This window comes from Globicephala melas, chromosome 2, assembly GCF_963455315.2.
Source record: "Globicephala melas chromosome 2, mGloMel1.2, whole genome shotgun sequence".
Lineage (NCBI taxonomy): Eukaryota > Metazoa > Chordata > Mammalia > Artiodactyla > Delphinidae > Globicephala > Globicephala melas.
In genome coordinates this window covers 92,532,129-92,551,805 of record NC_083315.2, presented here as the reverse complement: position 1 = coordinate 92,551,805, position 19,677 = coordinate 92,532,129, and the positions used below count along the sequence as shown (strand labels likewise).

The window sequence follows — 19,677 nt, the reverse complement described above, 5'->3', positions numbered from 1 at the left end:
TGACATATAACATTGTATAAGTTTAAGGTATACAACATAGTGATTTTATACATGTATATATTGAAAAATGATAGCCACAATAATATTAATTAACACATTCATCACCTCACACAGTTACTTTTTTCTTTATTTTCTTTTTATTTTTTAGTTACTTTTTCTTGTGATGAGAACTTTTACCTCTCTTAGCAACTTTCAAAGGTACAATGCAGTGTTGTTAACTCTAGTCACTTTGCTGTACATTTCGTCCCCAGAATGTATTCATCTTATAACTAGAGGTTTGTACCCTTTGACCACCTTCATCTATTTCCCTCATTACCTATTGTATTCTAATATATTACTGATAGTCCAATTTTATCAGTTTATCCAACAATCTTTTTAGCATGTCCCCTTCCTCCAGTATAGGATCCCAGTCTGGCTCAGTTGTCATATCTCTTTAGCCTCCTTTAATCCAGAACATTGCTTTACATTTCTTTTACGACATCAACTATGGATATAGTTCCCCTAACACACACACACTCTCTCAAACAGATTTAGGTTTGTGTAATGTAAAACTAGGCTTTTGATATGCTTCACTAACCTAATACACTGCCTTCAAAGTGCTGAGTCAATATTTACTGATTCAATTAGGTACGGTTTCCTGAATAAAGCTTATCATATAATCTTGTTTTAAGTAATCTCTTTAACAATGTCTTCCTGGTTCCTTGTGACTTGTTTATTTGACCCAGAGGACTTTAAAATGTTATATGTTTGCCAGTTCTTAGTAATGAGACTAAGTGTCAGTAAGTGCACCATCAGATAAAACACGTGGAGAGGAAATTTTAGAACTCTGAATTGAGAGCAAAGGAATTTGCAAGTTGAGAAGACGGTCACTCAGTAAATTTGAGTGACAGTCAAAGGGGAAGACTAGCAGCCAGTTCATGTGAAGATAGGACTCAATCAGACTGAGACCTGCCCTTTTCAGATTCATGGTGACCATGAGTAATCACTTACACTTCCTCATTTTCTGATTTTTTTTTTCTCTCCCTGAAATGCCCGTTTGTTTCAGGTGTGGTTTTAGTGCTGAATTCTTGCCTTTTTTCACTTCCTTTTTTTAGCCCTTGCAGAGAACTGTCTGGAGATAACTTTCACTGCTCTTTTGTATCCAAACCTTTTGCAATGAAAAGTAAACCCCGTAGAGTCATTTTGCCAGCTTTTTTTTTAAGTGTTCCCTAGTCACCATTGATTATTTGAAGAAGCAGCTTGTGGAAAGCTGTTTTGTAAAGGCCAGACCACCTTTGTTGTGACTACAGTGTTGTCTGTCATCCTTTTCACTGATCTCTTTCTTGCTAAGGACACAATGTGTGCTAATGTACTTGAGGTATATATGAGGAGGCTGAGGATGGCGCTGGACTACACTGCTTGGCTCTTAGCATGCTGCACCTCTACTTCTTGCTCTAATCAGATACAGATATTTGGCTTCTGGGTTTTTTGTTTTTCTCTGGTCATATTTAGGTTCAATTTGTTTTTAAAGAATGAGATTTGAAAGTAAGACATTGGTATTTAGTTCCCTTTTACTCAGAGACATGCCAGTGATATATGTACTCATTTATCTGTTTGTTCTAGCATGTGACTCAGATCTTATTACACATTCCTTGATTCCTCAGCCCTTACTCACATTTTTTAGAGATAACGCTCCATTAGCAGTATAGCTACCTTAAAGAGTGAAAGGTCATTCCTTTGGGTACAAGCGGCTCACAAGCTAGCCTTTGAACTCTACCTTTACAAGGTCTCTGATCTCTGTGTTTGCTGGCACTTAGGAGACCCGACATACCACATCTATTCAATGGGAGCAAAGACTCAGATGTATTTTTAGGTAGCCACAGGAACCAGGCAACCTGTTCTTTCCATGACTGCCTTAGATAAATAGCTATGTCACATGGGACATTCTCTTTTAATATTAAAAACATTCTTTATTCATTCAAGTTTTAGAATTATTTCTTATAGGGTTACTGATTAGCCTGTGGTGTGATAAAAAGATTTTCTCTAATCTTAAGTACCCAAAAAGCTTTATACACAAAGTTCTTTCAAAACATGAGGAAAATATCTATCCAATTATGAGGGAATAATAAAATCATGATACAGCCACACAATTATTATGCAGATGGTTTAAATGTTTCAAAGTGTTTATACTGATTGTAGACATGCCTAAAAGTTTAAAAAAAGCAAGCTACAAAATTATGCAGTATGTTCACAATTATCCAAAAAACATAGAAAAATTACTGGGAGATATATTAACAATGATTGTGATTGATTGGTAGAACTAGAAGTGGTATTTTTCTCTTTTCTTTTTATCATATTTCCAAAAATGTATTTATTGCTTCTATAACTAAATAAACTTTATTTCAAAAGCAGCTTTTACATAATATGCCTTAACGTTAAAATATCACTAGGTACGTGTGACTGCAGGGGAGACATGAGAGGTGGTTAGGGAGGCACTGGGTTGAAATGACTTAACTTGCTGTTTGCTGCAGAGTCTGAAGCCAGTGAGTTCAAGTTCTGGCTTGTCTGATAGCACAGCCCTGCTGCTACTTAAAATCCTCTTTGGGAAAAGAGAAGTAAATTCAATAGGTAACTGACTCTGGTAAGTCCTGTTACCTCTCTAAGTCTGGTTAATAATTTGTAAAGTAAGAATAAAACCTCACAAGCTTGTGGCAAGACTTAACTGAAGATATTTTATGAGCCCTAAAGTACCATGTGTATGGAAAGAGACCTCATTAAATGGACTTTCAGGCCACTCTAGCTAAACCTGTTAATGTATTGAATTCATAAGAAATAATCACCTTGCCTTGACTGACAAGATGTTCTTTTTGTTATCTTTCCTGATCAGAGAGGACCAGGTAAACTTCCGCGGATTCATGAGGACCTTGGCTCATTTCCGACCCATTGAGGATAATGAAAAGAGCAAAGATGTGAATGGACCAGAACCACTCAACAGCCGAAGCAACAAACTGCACTGTAAGGAGATAAAGTCTTCTGGCTTAAAATATTTGCTTTTCATTTCTCACAAATCATTTATTTACTCATTCATTCACTGAACAAGCATTTATTCTAACATAGTGGTTAAGAGCTCAGACCCTGGAGCTAAACTGGCTGGATTTGATTTAATTAATTAATTTATCTATTTATTTTTGGCTGCATTGGGTCTTCATTGCCATGCACCGGCTTTCTCTAGTTGCGGCGAGCAGGGGCTACTCTTTGTTGCGGTGCACGGGCTTCTCATTGCAGTGGCTTCTCTTTTTGTGGAGCATGGGCTCTAGGTGCGCAGGCTGCAGTAGTTGTGGCACACGGGCTCTAGAGCGCAGGCTTAGTAGCTGTGACGCACGGGCTTAGTTGCTCCACAGCGTGTGGGATCTTCCCGGACCAGGGATCGAATCCGTGTCCCCTGCATTGGCAGGTGGATTCTTAACCACTGTGCCACCAGGGAAGTCCCAACTGGCTGGATTTGAATCCCAGCTCTGCCACTTTTTGGCCCTGTGTCTTTGGGCAAGTTACTTAAAATCTTTGGGCCTCAGTTTCCTTTTCTGTAAAATGAGATATTAAGGGGTTTCAAACAGGAAGGTTTGAAGGCAATAAGAGTTAGCTGCTAATATATCCTGTGTGCCAGGTACTGTGATAAGTGCTAGAGTGACAACAGTGAGAAAGACCCATCCCACCTTAGAATTTGATAGATACTGGGATATGACTTAAGTAGGGGTGGACAGCTAGGCTAGTGCAAGACTTAATTTTTGTCTCCATGCCTCTTGCCGCCTTTCCTTGGATATTTGTTAATTTCCCTCTGCCCTTTGTTGGTTCATGTATGATATTGCCTAATCCCTTACAATACTTCTCCAAGAAATTAAATTTAAATTTCTCTTTTCATTCAACACAAGTTGAAACTGAAATTGTATTGAACTGGGGACTTCCCTGGTAGTCCAGTGGTTAAGACTCCGCGTTTCCACTGCAGGGGGCATGAGTTTGATCCCTGGTCGGGGAACTAAGATTCCGTACTCCACGTGGCACAGCCAAAAAAAAGAAAAGAAAAGAAAAGAAATTGTATTGAATTGATTGAGCCCTAGCTTCTCTTGCTTGGGTGCACAGTGAAGTCTATGAAGCCACAGAATAAATGGGGCCCATCAAGTTTTTTTGTTTTTGTTTTTTAATTAATTAATTTATGCCCATCAAGTTTTTACTGAACGATTTAAAGAAAAATTAAAAGGCTTTTTAATATTGAAACAAATATAGATAAACTATAGAATATAATGCCAGATTTACATACATTTGAAAGATAGTACATGAAACTTAAACTTTTAATTTGTAGCGCTTGGGCCATATCCACAGATCTCCCTTGCTTATAGGAGTGTGAGTTCACTCCTCTGTATTTCAGGTAAAGAGTTTGAGAAATACTAAAATAAGTTTTGTTCTATAAGACAGGGAAGATTTTTGAACCAAAATAATAAAACACTGCTTTTCTTTACCACAATATCATATACCTTAATGAAGAGTGGAAAATTTAAGTACAAAGAAAACTAAATATAAAAGAAAATAGAATTCTAATGAATTGTTCTCAAATTTATTGGATACTTTATGTTTATTAGTGAATTTCACTTTCTTCTTTCAAGACTAAATACTGTTTGAGACAAAGCCTTGTGTCTTAATGTTTTATGAGCTTTAGTATATATTTATTACATGTTTGCCTGATGCTGGCATTAATGTAGTAGAAATTTTCTCATTTAAAATGTTGTCAGACCAGGAGTTGATCAGTAATTGAAAAAGTCAGCTAAAGCATAGAATCATAGAAAAGGATACATGGTTTAACATTTTAAATTACCTTATATTATTTAAAAACACATTCACTGGCCAGTCTTTAGATGTAGGACCAAGAGTTGTTTTGTTTTGTTTTGGTAAAGTTCTGTTGATGGGAGGTGTGTGACATTTTTGTGTAGAACACATCTATAATGTATAGTCTAAGGTTTCTAGTTGCAGTTTCTTTTCAGTGGAAAGAGAACTTAAAGGTACTTATAAAGCATTCTGAGAATAGAATCTTCCTGCTGTTAACATTTTTTCCTTGATCTTTTGCAGTTGTCCTGCCACACATACTTTAGCAACAGTTTGGTGGGGTTTTTTTCTTCAGTGCCTTAATATTGAGCCTTTCAAAAGCAGTCAATCTAATATTCATTTAAAAATAACTTTATTTTCACACATTTCATTTCTTCTAAAATTATGTAGTTTTATGAAAAGTACAAATAGCACAGTTCTAGGACAGTTGACACACCTGACTCTCGGTAAGCATCCAACTCAGCAGGTGGAGTAGGCACTCCAGAGTCGCCCATTGGCTACAACTATGCAGTGTGCTGCCATATCAGCTAGAACGATTTGCAGAGGGGAGGGGGAGCATCTGTGAATCCAGTGAGTCGGTTAAGAAGACAGTTAAGAAACATTGTGTGCTAGGGACTTCCCTGGTGGCGCAGTGGTTAAGAATCCGCCTGCTAATGCAGAGGACACGGGTTTGAGCCCTGGTCTGGGAAGATCCCACATGCCGCAGAGCAACTAAGCCTGTGCACCAGAACTACTGAGCCTGTGCACCTAGAGCCTGCACATTGCAACGAAGAGTAGCCCCTGCTCGCCACAACTAGAGAAAGCCTGTGCGCAGCAACGAAGACCCAAGGCAGCCAAAAATAAATAAATAAATAAATAAATAAATAAATTTATAAAAAAGACAACATTCTGTGCTCTACGAAACTATGCTTGCTTTTCTAATCCAGGATTAGAGGAGGCTTTAAAGGTTATCAGGTATAACACAGACCTGTTACCTGAATTCCCTCTACAGCCTGGGCTCTACTTTTTTCAAGTCACGAATTCCCTTGGCAGTCTGGTGAATCCTGTCGATCCCATCTCGGAATGTTTGTGAATGCATAAAATGAAATACATAGGATTATAAAGGAAACCAATTATATTGAAATACAATGAACAAAATGTCAAAACAACTTTGTGATACAGTAATAAAGGTGTTTCTTTATTATACACTAAATAACAGGATATGACATTGGATCCCTGTGGCTATGGAGCAGCTCTGTGTCTTGAATGTGGTGGTGGTTACATGAAACTACATAGGTGATAAAATTGCATAGAACTACACACACATGCACATACACACATGGTGAAATCCGAATAAACTCTGTGGATTGTACCTCTGTCAGTTTCCTGGTTTTGATGGTGTATTATAGTTATGCAAGATGCTACCATCAGGAGAGGCTGGGGTGAAGGGTATATGCAAAGTCTTGAGGAGATATTTGTACACCCACGTTCATGGTGGCATTATTCACAATAGCTAAAACAAGAAAGTAACCCAAGTGTTCATCAATGAGTGAACGGATAAGCAAATTCATTAATTCACATTGACCCTAAAGAAAATATTCCAGGTAACATTAGGGGATTTGGTAGTTACTTAGCGTATCAGTGAGGATGCCTTCAGCTGACTCAGCTGACTTCAACAGTAAGGAGATGTATTATCTCACTTAACGAGTGAGGTGGGGCAAGCGTCAGGGTTGATTGTGTTGTCAAGGACCCAGGTTTTTCCTATTGCTCTGCTCTGCCATCCTTGGGGTCTGTTTCATCCAAAGGCGTGGCTCCTCATGGTCACATGGTGGCTTTCAGTGGCAGCTGGGCTATGCGCTTCCCTATTCATATCTGACAGTGGGGAAAGAAAGACAGAGGCAGAGAGACAGAATGCCCCCTGAAGCCATGGATGAGCTTCTTTTAGGAAGAAAGAAGGCCTGAATGCCACCGAAATGGCAGACTTTAGGGTGAGATAGAATAGTAAGTGCTGTGCAGGTTATGCATGGTTTTTACCATTACTTTAGTCTTGGCTTTCAGATCAACTTTTATAGGAAGCTGAACATGAATTCGAATTCTGTTGCATCCTGTATGTTAGGATCACATTCATGTAAGTAGACCAGTGAAACCAGAGCTACAGAGGAGTCCTGGATGTCTTCTTCTCTGTCTGTATTTTGGTTTTCTCTGAATTTCCCACAGAGCTATGGAAGCAGTAAGACAGCACTTCTTGTTGTAGACTGAGAGCAACTGAACATCATACACCTAGCAACACATTTGCCACTAAGGCAAATTTGTTTATAGTCCATCTTCCTCAGAGAACAGTCTCTTCAGGGACTCTGAGAGCATGCTTTGTCCTATTTCTTTTTTATGCCACAGTGAAAGAATGTCAAGGACAATCAGCAAGGCTGAACTGTACCTATGTAGGCACAGGCCCAAGCACACATAGTACTACTGCTCTGTTTGTCTCCCAGGAGTGGTTTCCTTATTGTTCTCCTCTTCAGGTCAGTGAGGTTATAAAGTCTGATGTGGAAGGTACAACCCAACTTAGAATGCTCCAGGGCATGGTAAGCTTCCTTTTTGATGTTCTGATTGTCCTCTTAAATAGTTTACGTTTTTTATAACACATAATGAGTAATGTGGGAAATGAGTCTGCATGAAGATATTTTATCTGGACGATGAGGAATATTGGTGATGTGGAGTTTGGGAGAGTAGCCAAGAAGAAACTGAGCAGCATTATTCACAACAGCCAAAAGGTGGGAGCAACCCAAGTGTCCGTCAACATGAAAAGATACACAAAATGTGGTATATACATACAATGAAATATTATTCGGCCTTAAAAAAGGAAATTCTGTCACATGCTACAACATAGAAAAATTTACTTATGCTAAATAACAATAAGCCAGACACAAAAGGGTGAATATTATTTGATTCCTCCTCTGTGAGGTTCCTAGAGTAGTCAAATTCATAGAAAGTTGCCAGGGCCTAGAGGCAGGGGGAAATGGGGACTTATTAATGGGTCAAAATTTCAACTGGGGAAGATGAAGAAGTTCTGGAGATGGATGGTGGTGATGGTTACACAACAGTGTGAAAGTACTCAACTGTACACTTAAATTTTATGTTTATTTCACTATAGTGTTTTGGGTTTTTTTTAAGGAAGTAACCGTGATTAAAATGTAAAGGTTTGACTGAGATCATTCATTTGGTCTTTCATTAAGCAAATGTTTGAGCAACTCCTGTATGCCAGGCACTATTTTAGGCCCAGGATACAATGGTGCATAAATCAGATAAAGTCTTTGCTTTCAGAGATCCTACAATGTAATAAGGGAGATAGACTATATGGAAAAAGACGAATAAACAGGACTTATGATCGTGGCAAGTTTTGTGAAGGAAATGAATAAGGTAAGATGAGAGAGTGATGGGGGAGGGTGTCACTGCTTTAGAATGAGTGGTCAGGGAAACCTCTCTGAGGAGTTGAAACCCTAAGAATGAGCCAATCATGCCAAGAATAGCAGAAGAGTGCTCTAGGCAGAGGGGACGACTGGTGTAAAGGTCCTTGGGTAGAAATGAGTGCTTGGTGTTCAGAGAACAAAGCAGCATTATCAAGAAAGAAGTGAGTGGTAGGAGAGGAGGGCAGAGAGGTGACGGCGGGTAGATGACACTGATCGAGCTCTTCCTGTGTGCCAGGCACTGTTTAAAGTGCCTTTTGTGTACTAACTCATTCAGTCCTCACAACCCTATGAGGTGGATTCTGTTACTCTCATCTTGCACCTCTTGGGCAACTGAGGCACAGAGAGATTAAGTAACTTGCTCACGTAGACATAGCTAGTAAGCGGTCAGACAGGACTCGGCAGAGTTAGAGTCTTAACCACTGTACTGTATTGCTCTGCCGTCAACAGCAGGAGCTCAGAGGAGGGGTCCAAGCTGGAGATGCACATTTGGGAGTCATCAACATTAGATGGCATTTAAAGCCCTGGGACTGGAGATGAGAGATGACAGCTCTGGAGACAGGAGAGTCCAAGTCTCCTGGATTAAGAATGGGGGGAAAGGGACAGGAGGAGAGGAAAGAGAGAGAAGCTAACAGAATGGCTCAGTCATTTGGCATTTGACCATTCATTATCTCGGGGAAAATGCTGGTTTCTACTGGTTCAGGACCAGAGCTGAGTGACAGGAATCCAAGTCAGTTAAGAAATAACTACTGTTGCTGTAGTTTTTTCTAAAAGACCCTATCGTGTGATGGCTCTGCTGGTGTCTTAGTCTGCTCAGGCTGCTATAACAGGATACCATAGACTGGGTGACTTAAGCAGACATTTCTCACAGTTCTGGAGACTGGACTCTGAGATCAGAGTGCCAACATGGTCGGGTTCTTGGTGAGGGCCCCCCTTCAGGTTCACAGTCTTCTTCTTGCTGTATTCTCACGTTGGGAGGGAGGTGGAAACAGAAAGAGAGAAGGATAAAGAGATCTCCTGTCTCCTCTTTTTATAAGGGCATTAATCCTATCATGAGGGCCTCACCCTCATGACCTAATCTAACCCTAATTACTTCCCAAAGATTCCACCTCCTAATAGCACATTGTGGATAAGTTATGGTTCCAACATAGGAATTCTGGGGGAGATACAAACATTCAGTCCATTGCAGTTAGGTTTCAAAAATTAGCTTTTCAGCTTTCTGTAAATACTTTGGCAGAAAGGGATGTAAGTGTTTATTACAGTTACCCCCCAATTAAGAAATTCAGAAACAGATATTTATGGGTTATATAGCAAACAGATTTCCATTGCAAAATCTTTAGTAAATAACACATTTTATGGTATATTAGAAAGATGACAGCATATGCAGAAGAGAGAGAGAGAGAGTGTGTGTGTGTGTGTGTGTATGTGTGTTTAGTTTGGGGAATATATATATATTTTTTCCATTCATCTGTTTTATTTTTATTTTATATTGGACTGTAGCTGATTTACAATGTTGTGTTAGTGTACAGGTGTACATCAAAGTGATTCAATTATACATATACCTATTCTTTTTCAAATTGGGAATATATTAAACACACATTCCTTTAGGAACACTTATGATCCTTGTCTCCTTCCCTTTGGAATCCAAACCTCCTAAGCATATAAAGTCTCAAATTTGATAAAGTTAGTTACTCAACTAACCAAATTAAAGAAAACAGACAAACATCAGAGAAAGTCTCTCCTAGTTACTCCCCCTTCCAGAATTTTAATATTGTGCCTTACAAAAAGTAAATTAGATTTTTCTAAAAGTTTTACTTAGACTTTTAGTGAACTCAGCACGCCGCCCCCCCCACCTTTTTTTTCTTTTGGTGGAGGCAAGGAGTGATGTTTAAACTTTTAGATATTCATCCACGTTCTCTTGCCCTTGTACCTAGTATTAGTTCTGCCTGGAATGCCACCCTTCATCAGATTTCTGTTTGTCTTTCAAGACCTTGTTCAAATGTTGCTTGAACCAGAAAGGCACATCTGCTATATGCTTTGTTCCCTGGTATTTCATATGTATGATAACACTTGGACTGTATTAAAGTGTGTAGTGTGTGTTGCTTTCCTCTACTAGGCTGTGGGTTCCAAGGACGAGATCTAAATCTGTATATCTTAATAACTCTAAAGCTGGATTTGGGCCTTTTAATATTGGCAGTACCTACTGAAAACCAAAAATCTTACTGACATACTTGAAATGATTCAAAGCCTCAAAACCACAGTATATTCAGCTCTAAGTGTAAGGTAGTCACTTCCTCAGTGTGATTTGTCACAGTGCCAAAAAATCATCCAGTGTTACCATACTTTTCACTTGGTGGCCCTTCAGGAAAATGGCACTGTCTGAATGATTTTTGCTCTTCTGAATTCTCTCTCTCAGATATCCTAGTTTCTAAAAGACTTACCTATTGTTAAAGAGGGAGAAGCATGAGAAGGCCAGGACACCATCAGATTCTTGGCATTTCTATTTGACACTGAAGTTCTTTACCTTCAGGATTCCCAAGTAGTTGAGTATTATTTGAAATTTGACATGAATTTGCTGAAGTGGTCATTTTTCCAGAGTAATACTTTGTGTAGTCAGCTGTTTGGTTGCCTCTGTGGCTCCTATTGTTGGCTCCCCCTGAGTGCGGTGCACGGTAGACTTGGGCTGTGTGAGATGGCCTAACTGACAGAGCCACTTACGGGTTTTGGATTTTTTTTTTTAAACATTCTAAGTTAAGAAAAAGGACATTCGACTTATTACGTTATTGATTTGTGCAATAAAGGGGCCATACTTCATCCAAGCTAGGATGCCATCAATTATGAGATGCATCCCAGTTTCTTAAATGTTACAATGTCTTTAAAAGCTCTACAAGTAATTGCAGTTGCTCTTGGAAAAACTATTAATTCATTGTCAGTTTTCTGTCAGGTGTCCTTTATATATTTAGTTCCTTGAGAAGGGGCAAAACACTTTTAAATTTCCACTAAATTCTTGTTTTTTCCTACCAGTTGCTTTTCGACTGTATGACTTGGATAAAGATGACAAGATCTCCCGTGATGAGCTGTTACAGGTATGTGGGAGAGTTCCCATGCACACGAATAACTTGTGTTTGGGCCCTGCCAGCTTATTTTTGTGGGCAGGAATTGTTCTTTCCTTGAGTAAGCATTTATTTAACACCTGCTGTATGCAGAGTCCTGTCCTAGATATAAAGCAGAGCAGATGACCTGGGGAAACTTGAAATGGCGTCTTGAGTTCTCACAGATGTCTCCACTATTTGAAAGCTAACTAAATGTCATTTAAGTGCAGACTGGCACTAAAATATGTGAGATGATTTAGATCAGATAGTTCATTTATTGTCAGCTTATTGGTAATCCTGATGACACGAAAGTTAATGCTGCTGTTTTGTATGTCCTTAGGCCTGATGTAAGGGTCAAGGAACTGCTTCTGGGACAGTGTAGCTGAGCCACTACTCACTCGCCTTTGTTGCTCCCCCTAGATAATTCCCTGTTCTAATAGCAGTGACTGGCATTTCATCCTGTTAGCATTGCCGTTCTCTTTCTCCCTGCTCCCCCTTCCCTAAATACAAGTTTAGGTAGGGAGAAAATTCTCCTTTTTTCTTTTCTTCTTTTAATATTTATGAATCTTGAGGGACTTCTGGCGGTCCAGTAGTTAAGAATCCACGCTTCCACTGCAGGGACACAGGTTCGATCCCTCATCAGGGAACTAAGATCCCGCATGCTGCGCGGTGTGGCAATAAATAAATAAATAAGTTAATTAATTAATTAAAGGTATTAAAAAATATTTATGAATCTTGAGGACCCTAGGGGGCAAAAACATTCAGGAATTTCCATGGGGAGATTTCTCTATTTCAAGGTAAAACTAAAAAGTAAAGTGGTTTCTACTCACCCTGAAGTAAGTCTGAACTCATTGCCTTGAGAAGTCTTCTAAGTTGAGGTTAAGGACCAACCCAGGGTACTCCTACATTTCTGTGTCTGAGTAAAAACCAAAACAGCCTGCAGGTCAATGATAGTGTCCTTTGCTTTTGAATTGAGGGCATCTTTCTTTTTTTTTTTTTTAAATAAATTTATTTATTTATTTTTGGCTGTGTTGGGTCTTTGTTGCTGTGCGCGGGCTTTCTCTAGTTGCGGCGAGCGGGGGCTACTCTTCGTTGCGGTGTGTGGGCTTCTCACTGCGGTGGCTTCTCTTGTTGTGGAGCACGGGCTCTAGGTGCGCGGGCTTCAGTAGTTGTGGCACACGGGCTCAGCTGCTCCACAGCATGTGGGATCTTCCCGGACCAGGGCTGGAACCTGTGTCCCCTGCATTGTCAGGCAGATTCTTAAGCATTGCGCCACCAGGGAAGCCCCGGGGACATCTTTCTTCAGTAAGAAGAATTTACTTTATTTAAAATTGCTACATCTGGGGGCTTCCCTGGTGGCGCAGTGGTTGAGAGTCCGCCTGCCGATGCAGGGGACACGGGTTCATGCCCTGGTCCGGGAAGATCCCACATGCCGCGGAGCGGCGGGGCCCGTGAACCATGGCCCCTGAGCCTGCGCATCCGGAGTCTGTGCTCTGTGGTGGGAGAGACCACGGCAGTGAGAGGCCCGCGTACTGCAAAAAAAAAAAAAAAAAATTCTGGTTGAACTTTTGGGGGTCATGGATATGTTTATTATCTTGATCGGGGTGATGGTTTTACAAGTGTGAACAGATGTCAGAACTTATCAGATTGTACATTTTAAATGTGTACATTTTACTGTATATCAATTATACTTCAATAAAGATAGTTGCTATACACATTTTATGAGGCCAGCATAACTTGGACATGAAAACCTTCTAAAGACTGTAAGAAAATTACAGCGCGGTCTCCTTCACTCACATAGATGTAAAAATCCAAAACAAAATATTAATACGTCGAATCCAGCAATATATAAAAAGGATACTATATTATAGCCAAGTGGCTTTATACCAGGAATTCAAAGAATTCAAATTAGAAAACCAATCAATAGTATTTCTCCATGGTAGCAGATTAAAGAAGAAAAGTTGAATGGTCTTTTCCATAGAATTTTAATAAAATTCATCCTCCATTCATGATTTTTTTAAGGTAACAATGTTGACTTTTTTTTTTTTTTGCGGTACGCGGGCCTCTCACTGTTGTGGCCTCTCCCGTTGCGGAGCACAGGCTCCGGACGCACAGGCTCAGTGGCCATGGCTCATGGGCCCAGCCGCTCCGCGGCATGTAGGATCTTCCCGGACCGGGGCACGAACCTGTGTCCCTTGCATCCTGACTTTTTAAATTTTTATTGGAGTACAGTTGATTTACAATGTTGTGTTAGTTTCTGCTGTACAGCAAAGTGAATCAGTTATACATACACATAGGCCCACTCTTATTAGACTCTTTTCCCGTATAGGTCATTACGGGGTATTGACTAGAGTTCCCTGTGCTGTACAGTAGGTCCTTATTAGTTATCTGTTTTATATATAGTAGTGTGTATATATCAATCCCAGTCTCCCAATTTATCACCCCAACCAATTCATGATTTTTTTTTAAAGTCTTAGAAAAATAGAGACGGGAGCTTTCTTAAACCATTGAAGGGTATATATAAAAAAACCTCACCATGCATTAAAAAAATAGTAATAAGAAAAGTTCCATTTGCTAATAAACTTCTGACTGGAACTAAAAGTGACACCATGGAGAGGTGGAAAGAGCATTGGCCAGGTGTGGAGGCCCGGGCAGGTGGCTCGGGCTAGTGGCTGTTGGGACCTGTGTCCAGGCACTTCTGGACCTTTATGTCCTCATTGACAGACTGGATGAGTGATTTTTAAGACACCACCACTCCTGTCCCCACCCCACTGTATACACACAGCACACATGCACAATTAGTTCTATAATTCTAAAAATAAAACACTTCAGAGAATAATTAGACTGGGACCTGAAGAAGCTGCTGTTTGAGGATGGATTTGTCTAGTTGGCCACACACAGTCAGGGAAGATGGCAAATGGCTTGGCCGTTTAATATTTTTGTTAGCATTGCCACTTTTTATTTATCCTTCAGTTTGTATACATTTCTACCCAAATGTACAACTTCCGATTTTCAAGAATTGATTTGTGGGTCAGGGGTGGGGGGAACAGTCTTGATACAGATCAATATTTCAGCTCTTTTTTTCTTTTCAGAAAATCCTATAATATACTTTTAAAAATCTGTTTCAAGAGATTGGGGAAGGATGTAAAGGAATAGGGGAAAGGGAGTCCTGTGAACAGCTGGGCTAGAAGGCCTTGCTTTCCTTGGGTAAAGCTCAGCTCTTAACCTGTTGAAGACAGAGGTGGTTAACTAGGGCAACGCAAGGCATCATAAAAGCACCCTGTCCCCCATTTCATATTGTCTAAGAGCCATGTCATTAGAGTTGCTTGTTTTGCTTAAGGTAGCAGTTTTCAATGTATATTCACACCCTAAAGATGTTAGCAGAATAAGTGGGGAGCAGGCGATCTCTTTGTTAAATCTGAGAACAAATTTGGAGAAACAGTGTTTAATTCTTTTTCCACAGTTCTCGCAACCCTTTAAATGTGCTTGTCATTTTTCTAAAAGGGGGGATTTAGTATTTAACTCTTCAAGGATCTTTATGTTTCTCGACCATACTTTAGGAATATCTGGGCTAATGCACTGCCTCAAAGAGGACTGCATTCGGGTGAGATTCCAGAAAGCCCTACCAAACTGACTTAAACCTATAAGGGACTAGTTTGCCTCATGCAACAAGAAGCCTGGGGATAGATTGTCCAGGTTGGTACAGTACCTAAATGATGTCCAGGAGCCAGGCTTCTTCTTGCTCTGGCATCCATAGCACATTTGACTTTCACCTCACGGTCCCAGGATGGCTGCTGTACCACTAAGCATCATATCTACGTTCCGGGCAGGAAGAATGGGGAGGACCAAAATGCAAAGGATTCTCCCTGAAATGAGGCTTTGCCTTCCTATTCAGTGACCTTGCCAGAGAGTTCTGCTCACATCATTGTCTAGAATGGCCTAGGTGAGAAGATAAGGGTTTCAGCTTTTTGGCTGTTATATTTGAGGACATCAAAGGAAAGGAGGGTGGGGGTGGCTTTTATCTTTAATTTTAGCAGAAGAGTCCTGCTCACCCCCAAGTCTCCAGTAATTCCTGGCTGTTGGTCCTGCAGGTGCTACGCATGATGGTCGGAGTGAATATCTCAGACGAGCAGCTGGGCAGCATCGCAGACAGGACCATCCAGGAGGCTGATCAGGATGGGGACAGCGCCATATCTTTCACAGAATTTGTTAAGGTCAGTCACTTACCTCTTGGTTTGAAGAAGTTAAATCCTACTACACAGGAGGGAGGGAGAAAAACATTATTCACATAAGAGCTTGAGACAGTATCTCCTGTTGTGACCTTCATAACTGTCGTTGGGTTTTGTTTTTTTTAACAGGTTTTGGAGAAGGTGGACGTAGAACAGAAAATGAGCATCCGATTTCTTCACTAAAGGACTGAGACCAAACTGTTCCTTGCTTTCTAGTATTTAAGAACTGGAACTTGAAAGTCCTCCTGTACACCAGCCCCACCTCCATCCCATCATTCCCCTTCTCCCAAAGTACTACTGCTGTTGCATGACAACCCCAAATATGTTCCATCAACACAAACCTGCCTTTGGTGTATAAACAGGGCATTACAGAATGGTACACCCCGCCTAATTCTGTTCAGTATCATTCGCTGGATATCTCCATTTCTAAATATCATCTCCCCTTATTCTGCTGCTGAGTGCCACGTGTCCATCCAGTCTGAGAAGTGAGAGGGATTCATGCCAAGAACCAGCCAGCAAAGCTCTTTGACTGGATGTGGACCGTAGCCATGCTGCCTTCCCCCCAGCTTGGGTCTGGCATGCTCCTTCATCCTTTTTTATACGTCCTTTGCTTCCTACTTCTCTTTCACCCAATCTACCATTCACTTAATCTTTCAGTGTCCCTGCTTTTTATTAAGCTTCAGTCCCCTCTGTTCTACTTGGCACCCCAAGCTATGCCTGTTAAATGTATTTCTGACTTGGCAGTATAGTTCAGTGGTCTGGCGGTTTTTAATCTACTTTTACTCTTAAATGGGTCTTTGGGATGTTGCCTCTTCAGGAGCTTTTCGGTCAATACTTCTCTCGGAAGAATGTCTTGACCATCTCTTGGTCCCCTCTGCTCTGTCACCAAAGGGCTGTTGGTTGGAGATGTTCTTGAAAGATAAGGGTTATAGAGACAAGTCTTCTGGGTGGCTTGCCCAGGTCGCTCTACCTCTGGCCTCCGATTCTCAACATACATACCTACGTGGCTGCTCCTGTTAGTACAGTGTTGACTCTCCACAAATTAGCCATATGCCTGCAGGCTTGCTTAGTTTGAGGATGCTGTCACCACCAGAATAGCTGCTCTGACAGTATGCTTGTCAGGGGTGTTTCTCATGGCTGCTTGAACAAGGAGACTGGGCACCCTAAAAGTATTCCCACCTCTGCAGCATGGTTTATGCCTCAGTGCTGTGTGCCCTGGAATGTTTTTCTCTTCACATTTCCAAGTAGAAAGATAAGTGCCTAACTTATCCCAGTCCACAAGATTTAAAGATTGTCCTCAGTGTCTTGAGGTTTTACACAGAATTCTCTATGAATTTTACACCTGGCACATGTTACTGCTGGAAGCCATAGTCAGCTCCTAATACAGGTCCAAAGCATTGAATGTATCGTATCATTAGCTGCCTGGTTACAATGACATCCTAGCTCCTCTCTTAGACCACTGCTAATCCCTTAGGAACAAGGGCTCTGGCACTGGTGGCACGACCTGAGGTGGCATAATAGGCCTTTGCATGAACCAGAGCAACTTTTCTGCCTAAGTCAGCTTAGTATAGACCTCATTGAATCAGGCTGTTATTATCCTAACATCTGTCTTTATGAGTCTCTTCATCCATATCTGTCCTTGGCTGACTTTCTCTGACTCATTGCTTGCTTGCTGTTTCCTTGCTTTGGAAGGCTATCCAAGATGTATACACAATACTTTAGGAAGGAAATTACTTAAAAAAAAAAAAAACACTGCAAAGGGATTAGGAAGAGTGGAGAAGAAAGAGTGGCCAGGCTGGATGACTCAAGTATAAATGACTGAGGAATTCTTGGTGAAGTATCAGTCTTACTTTGTGATCAAGTGATGTAATATAGGAATTGTATAAAAGGGAAGAATTGTCTTACACTGGTCTGTTAGAGAGGTACTTCAGAGGCTCCTTGACCTGCATATTTAAAGTTCCTAAGATTACGGCTTTTTGCTCCTTTTGGCTGTATAGCAATCTGTTTTAATCCACAGTTGTGCCTTATTGTTTCATTAAAATTGTATTCTTTGATCCATCCATAAATACTTGTGGTTAAAACAAAATAACTTGGGTGATTTTTGTCCCTTTGTTTTACAAGAATTTTACATAACTCAGTCCCCTTCATCAAGTTTGAAATCACAGTGTGTCTCACTTACTCGGGTTTATGTCTGTGCTATCAAATGCCTTTATTTGAATGTAATTGGAACGTGACATGAGATTCTATCGGCTTTCATATCTGCTGCTGCCTGGACATAACAGGTGGAAGCGTTCATTTAGGGGCCAACACTAACACTTTGACAGCCTTAGCCACTGCCCACTTGCTCCAGGTAGGATTCCATTTCTGTTCTTGACTCTCTGACTCCTTAAATGTAGAAGAGGTCTAAAATAGGGTATCTGTCTATTGCTTGTTAATAAGTTGTCTACCCCCTCATGTACGTACAGTCTCAATGACATATTGTACCCAGCTATTGTTACATGCCTTTTCACATCTTCACGTTTCAGTCTGCTATGTAGGGTATGAGTACCTCTTCTTATTTTAAGGTTTAGTGTCACGCCACAAGACTCAAAAGAGTAATAGCTAGAGTCATCCTATGAATTCTAACACAATACCCTCTTCTTTTCCGGTCCCTGTGCCTCAAAAGTCCATTCAAAATGACTTGCACTGTTTCAGCTTTGCTTCATTTTGAGTGTAACTTTAGGATTTGGAGAAAGTGACAAACAGATGGAGTGACCATGCTGTCAGTTTTGGAGGAAGCTTAATGTTACTGACCATGGCCATAGGTATACCAGTCTGTGACTAAAATAAGATGTTCATTGACACTGTAAAAAAAAAAATTTAAGAACATTACAACATTACCTGCAGTTTGAAGAGAATCCCCTTAACTAATTTTATTTCCCTTGCTCCCTTCTGGTCTACCCATGCATTACATATTTCTAAAGTAAATGAAACATAACATGAGATGATAACAGCTTTTAGAAATTAACATATTGTAATATTTCCCCATGTTAACTGTTCTTCCTTGTTTGTATCAACAGTTACATAATATTTTACCAACTTGGTGTAATATTTACTTAACCATTACCTTACGTGGCATGTGGGATCTTCCCCGACCAGAGATCAAACTCACGTCCGCCTGCGGTGGAAGCACAGAGTCTTAACCATTGGACCACCAGGGAAGTCCCATTACTTTATTTGCTCATTGTTTCCAATTTTATGTTATAAAATAATGGTACAATGAATGCCTTTTTGCATATAACTTTCTTTTTTCTTTGAAAAAATTTTGTGGGAGTGGGATTACTAGAGCAGACTTTAGGCATTTACTTACAGCTTTTGATAGGCTTCAAGAGAATGCTGGAAGCAATCAAATTACTCTTTTTACCTTCAGTATTCTTTTTAGAATGTTCTTCATGGTCACCTATTTTTTCAAATTGATTATAGAATCCTGTCAAATTTTGTATTTAAAACACTATTAGAATAGATTGTCTTGATTGGGATTTAGAGCAGGTATTTACTGTAGAGACGCCTCATGGAGGACTGTCTTTACAAACTGCATTTCTTAAGCTACAAGCCAGGTGTTTATCCTGTTCCCCAAACACTGAAAGCAGAATTGCTTGGAAGGAAGTCATCATTACTGGACTGAAATTCCCTAAATTCACATTCCTTTGACTGAGATTTGAGTCAACTAGTGATTCAAACTGAAGATGGCTGGGCTTCCCTGGTGGTGCAGTGGTTGAGAGTCTGCCTGCCAATGCAGGGGACACGGGTTCGTGCCCCAGTCCGGGAAGATCCCATATGCCACGGAGTGGCTGGGCCCGTGAGCCATGGCCACTGAGCCTGCGCATCCGGAGCCTGTGCTCTGCAACGGGAGAGGCCACAACAGTGAGAGGCCTGCGTACCGCAAAAAAAAAAAAAAAAAAAAACTGAAGATGGCTGATTTGCCAGTACAGACCGTTTAACATCTAGCTTAATAGAAACTCCAGTTTTGAGATTTTCATTTTCTTTTCCTCTATGCCAAGCAGTGATGAGAGATTTACC

At 40.4% G+C, this 19,677-nt stretch overlaps 1 protein-coding gene across 1 annotated transcript in view; it reads left to right on the top strand.

The window, feature by feature from the left end:
- Positions 1–17,707, top strand: part of CHP1 (calcineurin like EF-hand protein 1) — a 36,729-nt gene extending 19,022 nt beyond the window's left edge. The window contains exons 4-7 of the mRNA XM_030842988.2: positions 2,867–2,994; positions 11,322–11,383; positions 15,481–15,603; positions 15,748–17,707. Of these exons, the coding sequence (XP_030698848.1) occupies positions 2,867–2,994; positions 11,322–11,383; positions 15,481–15,603; positions 15,748–15,801 (367 nt within the window). The 3' untranslated portion in view covers positions 15,802–17,707. The remainder of the gene's footprint in view (positions 1–2,866; positions 2,995–11,321; positions 11,384–15,480; positions 15,604–15,747) is intronic.
- Positions 17,708–19,677: the final 1,970 nt, after the last annotated feature.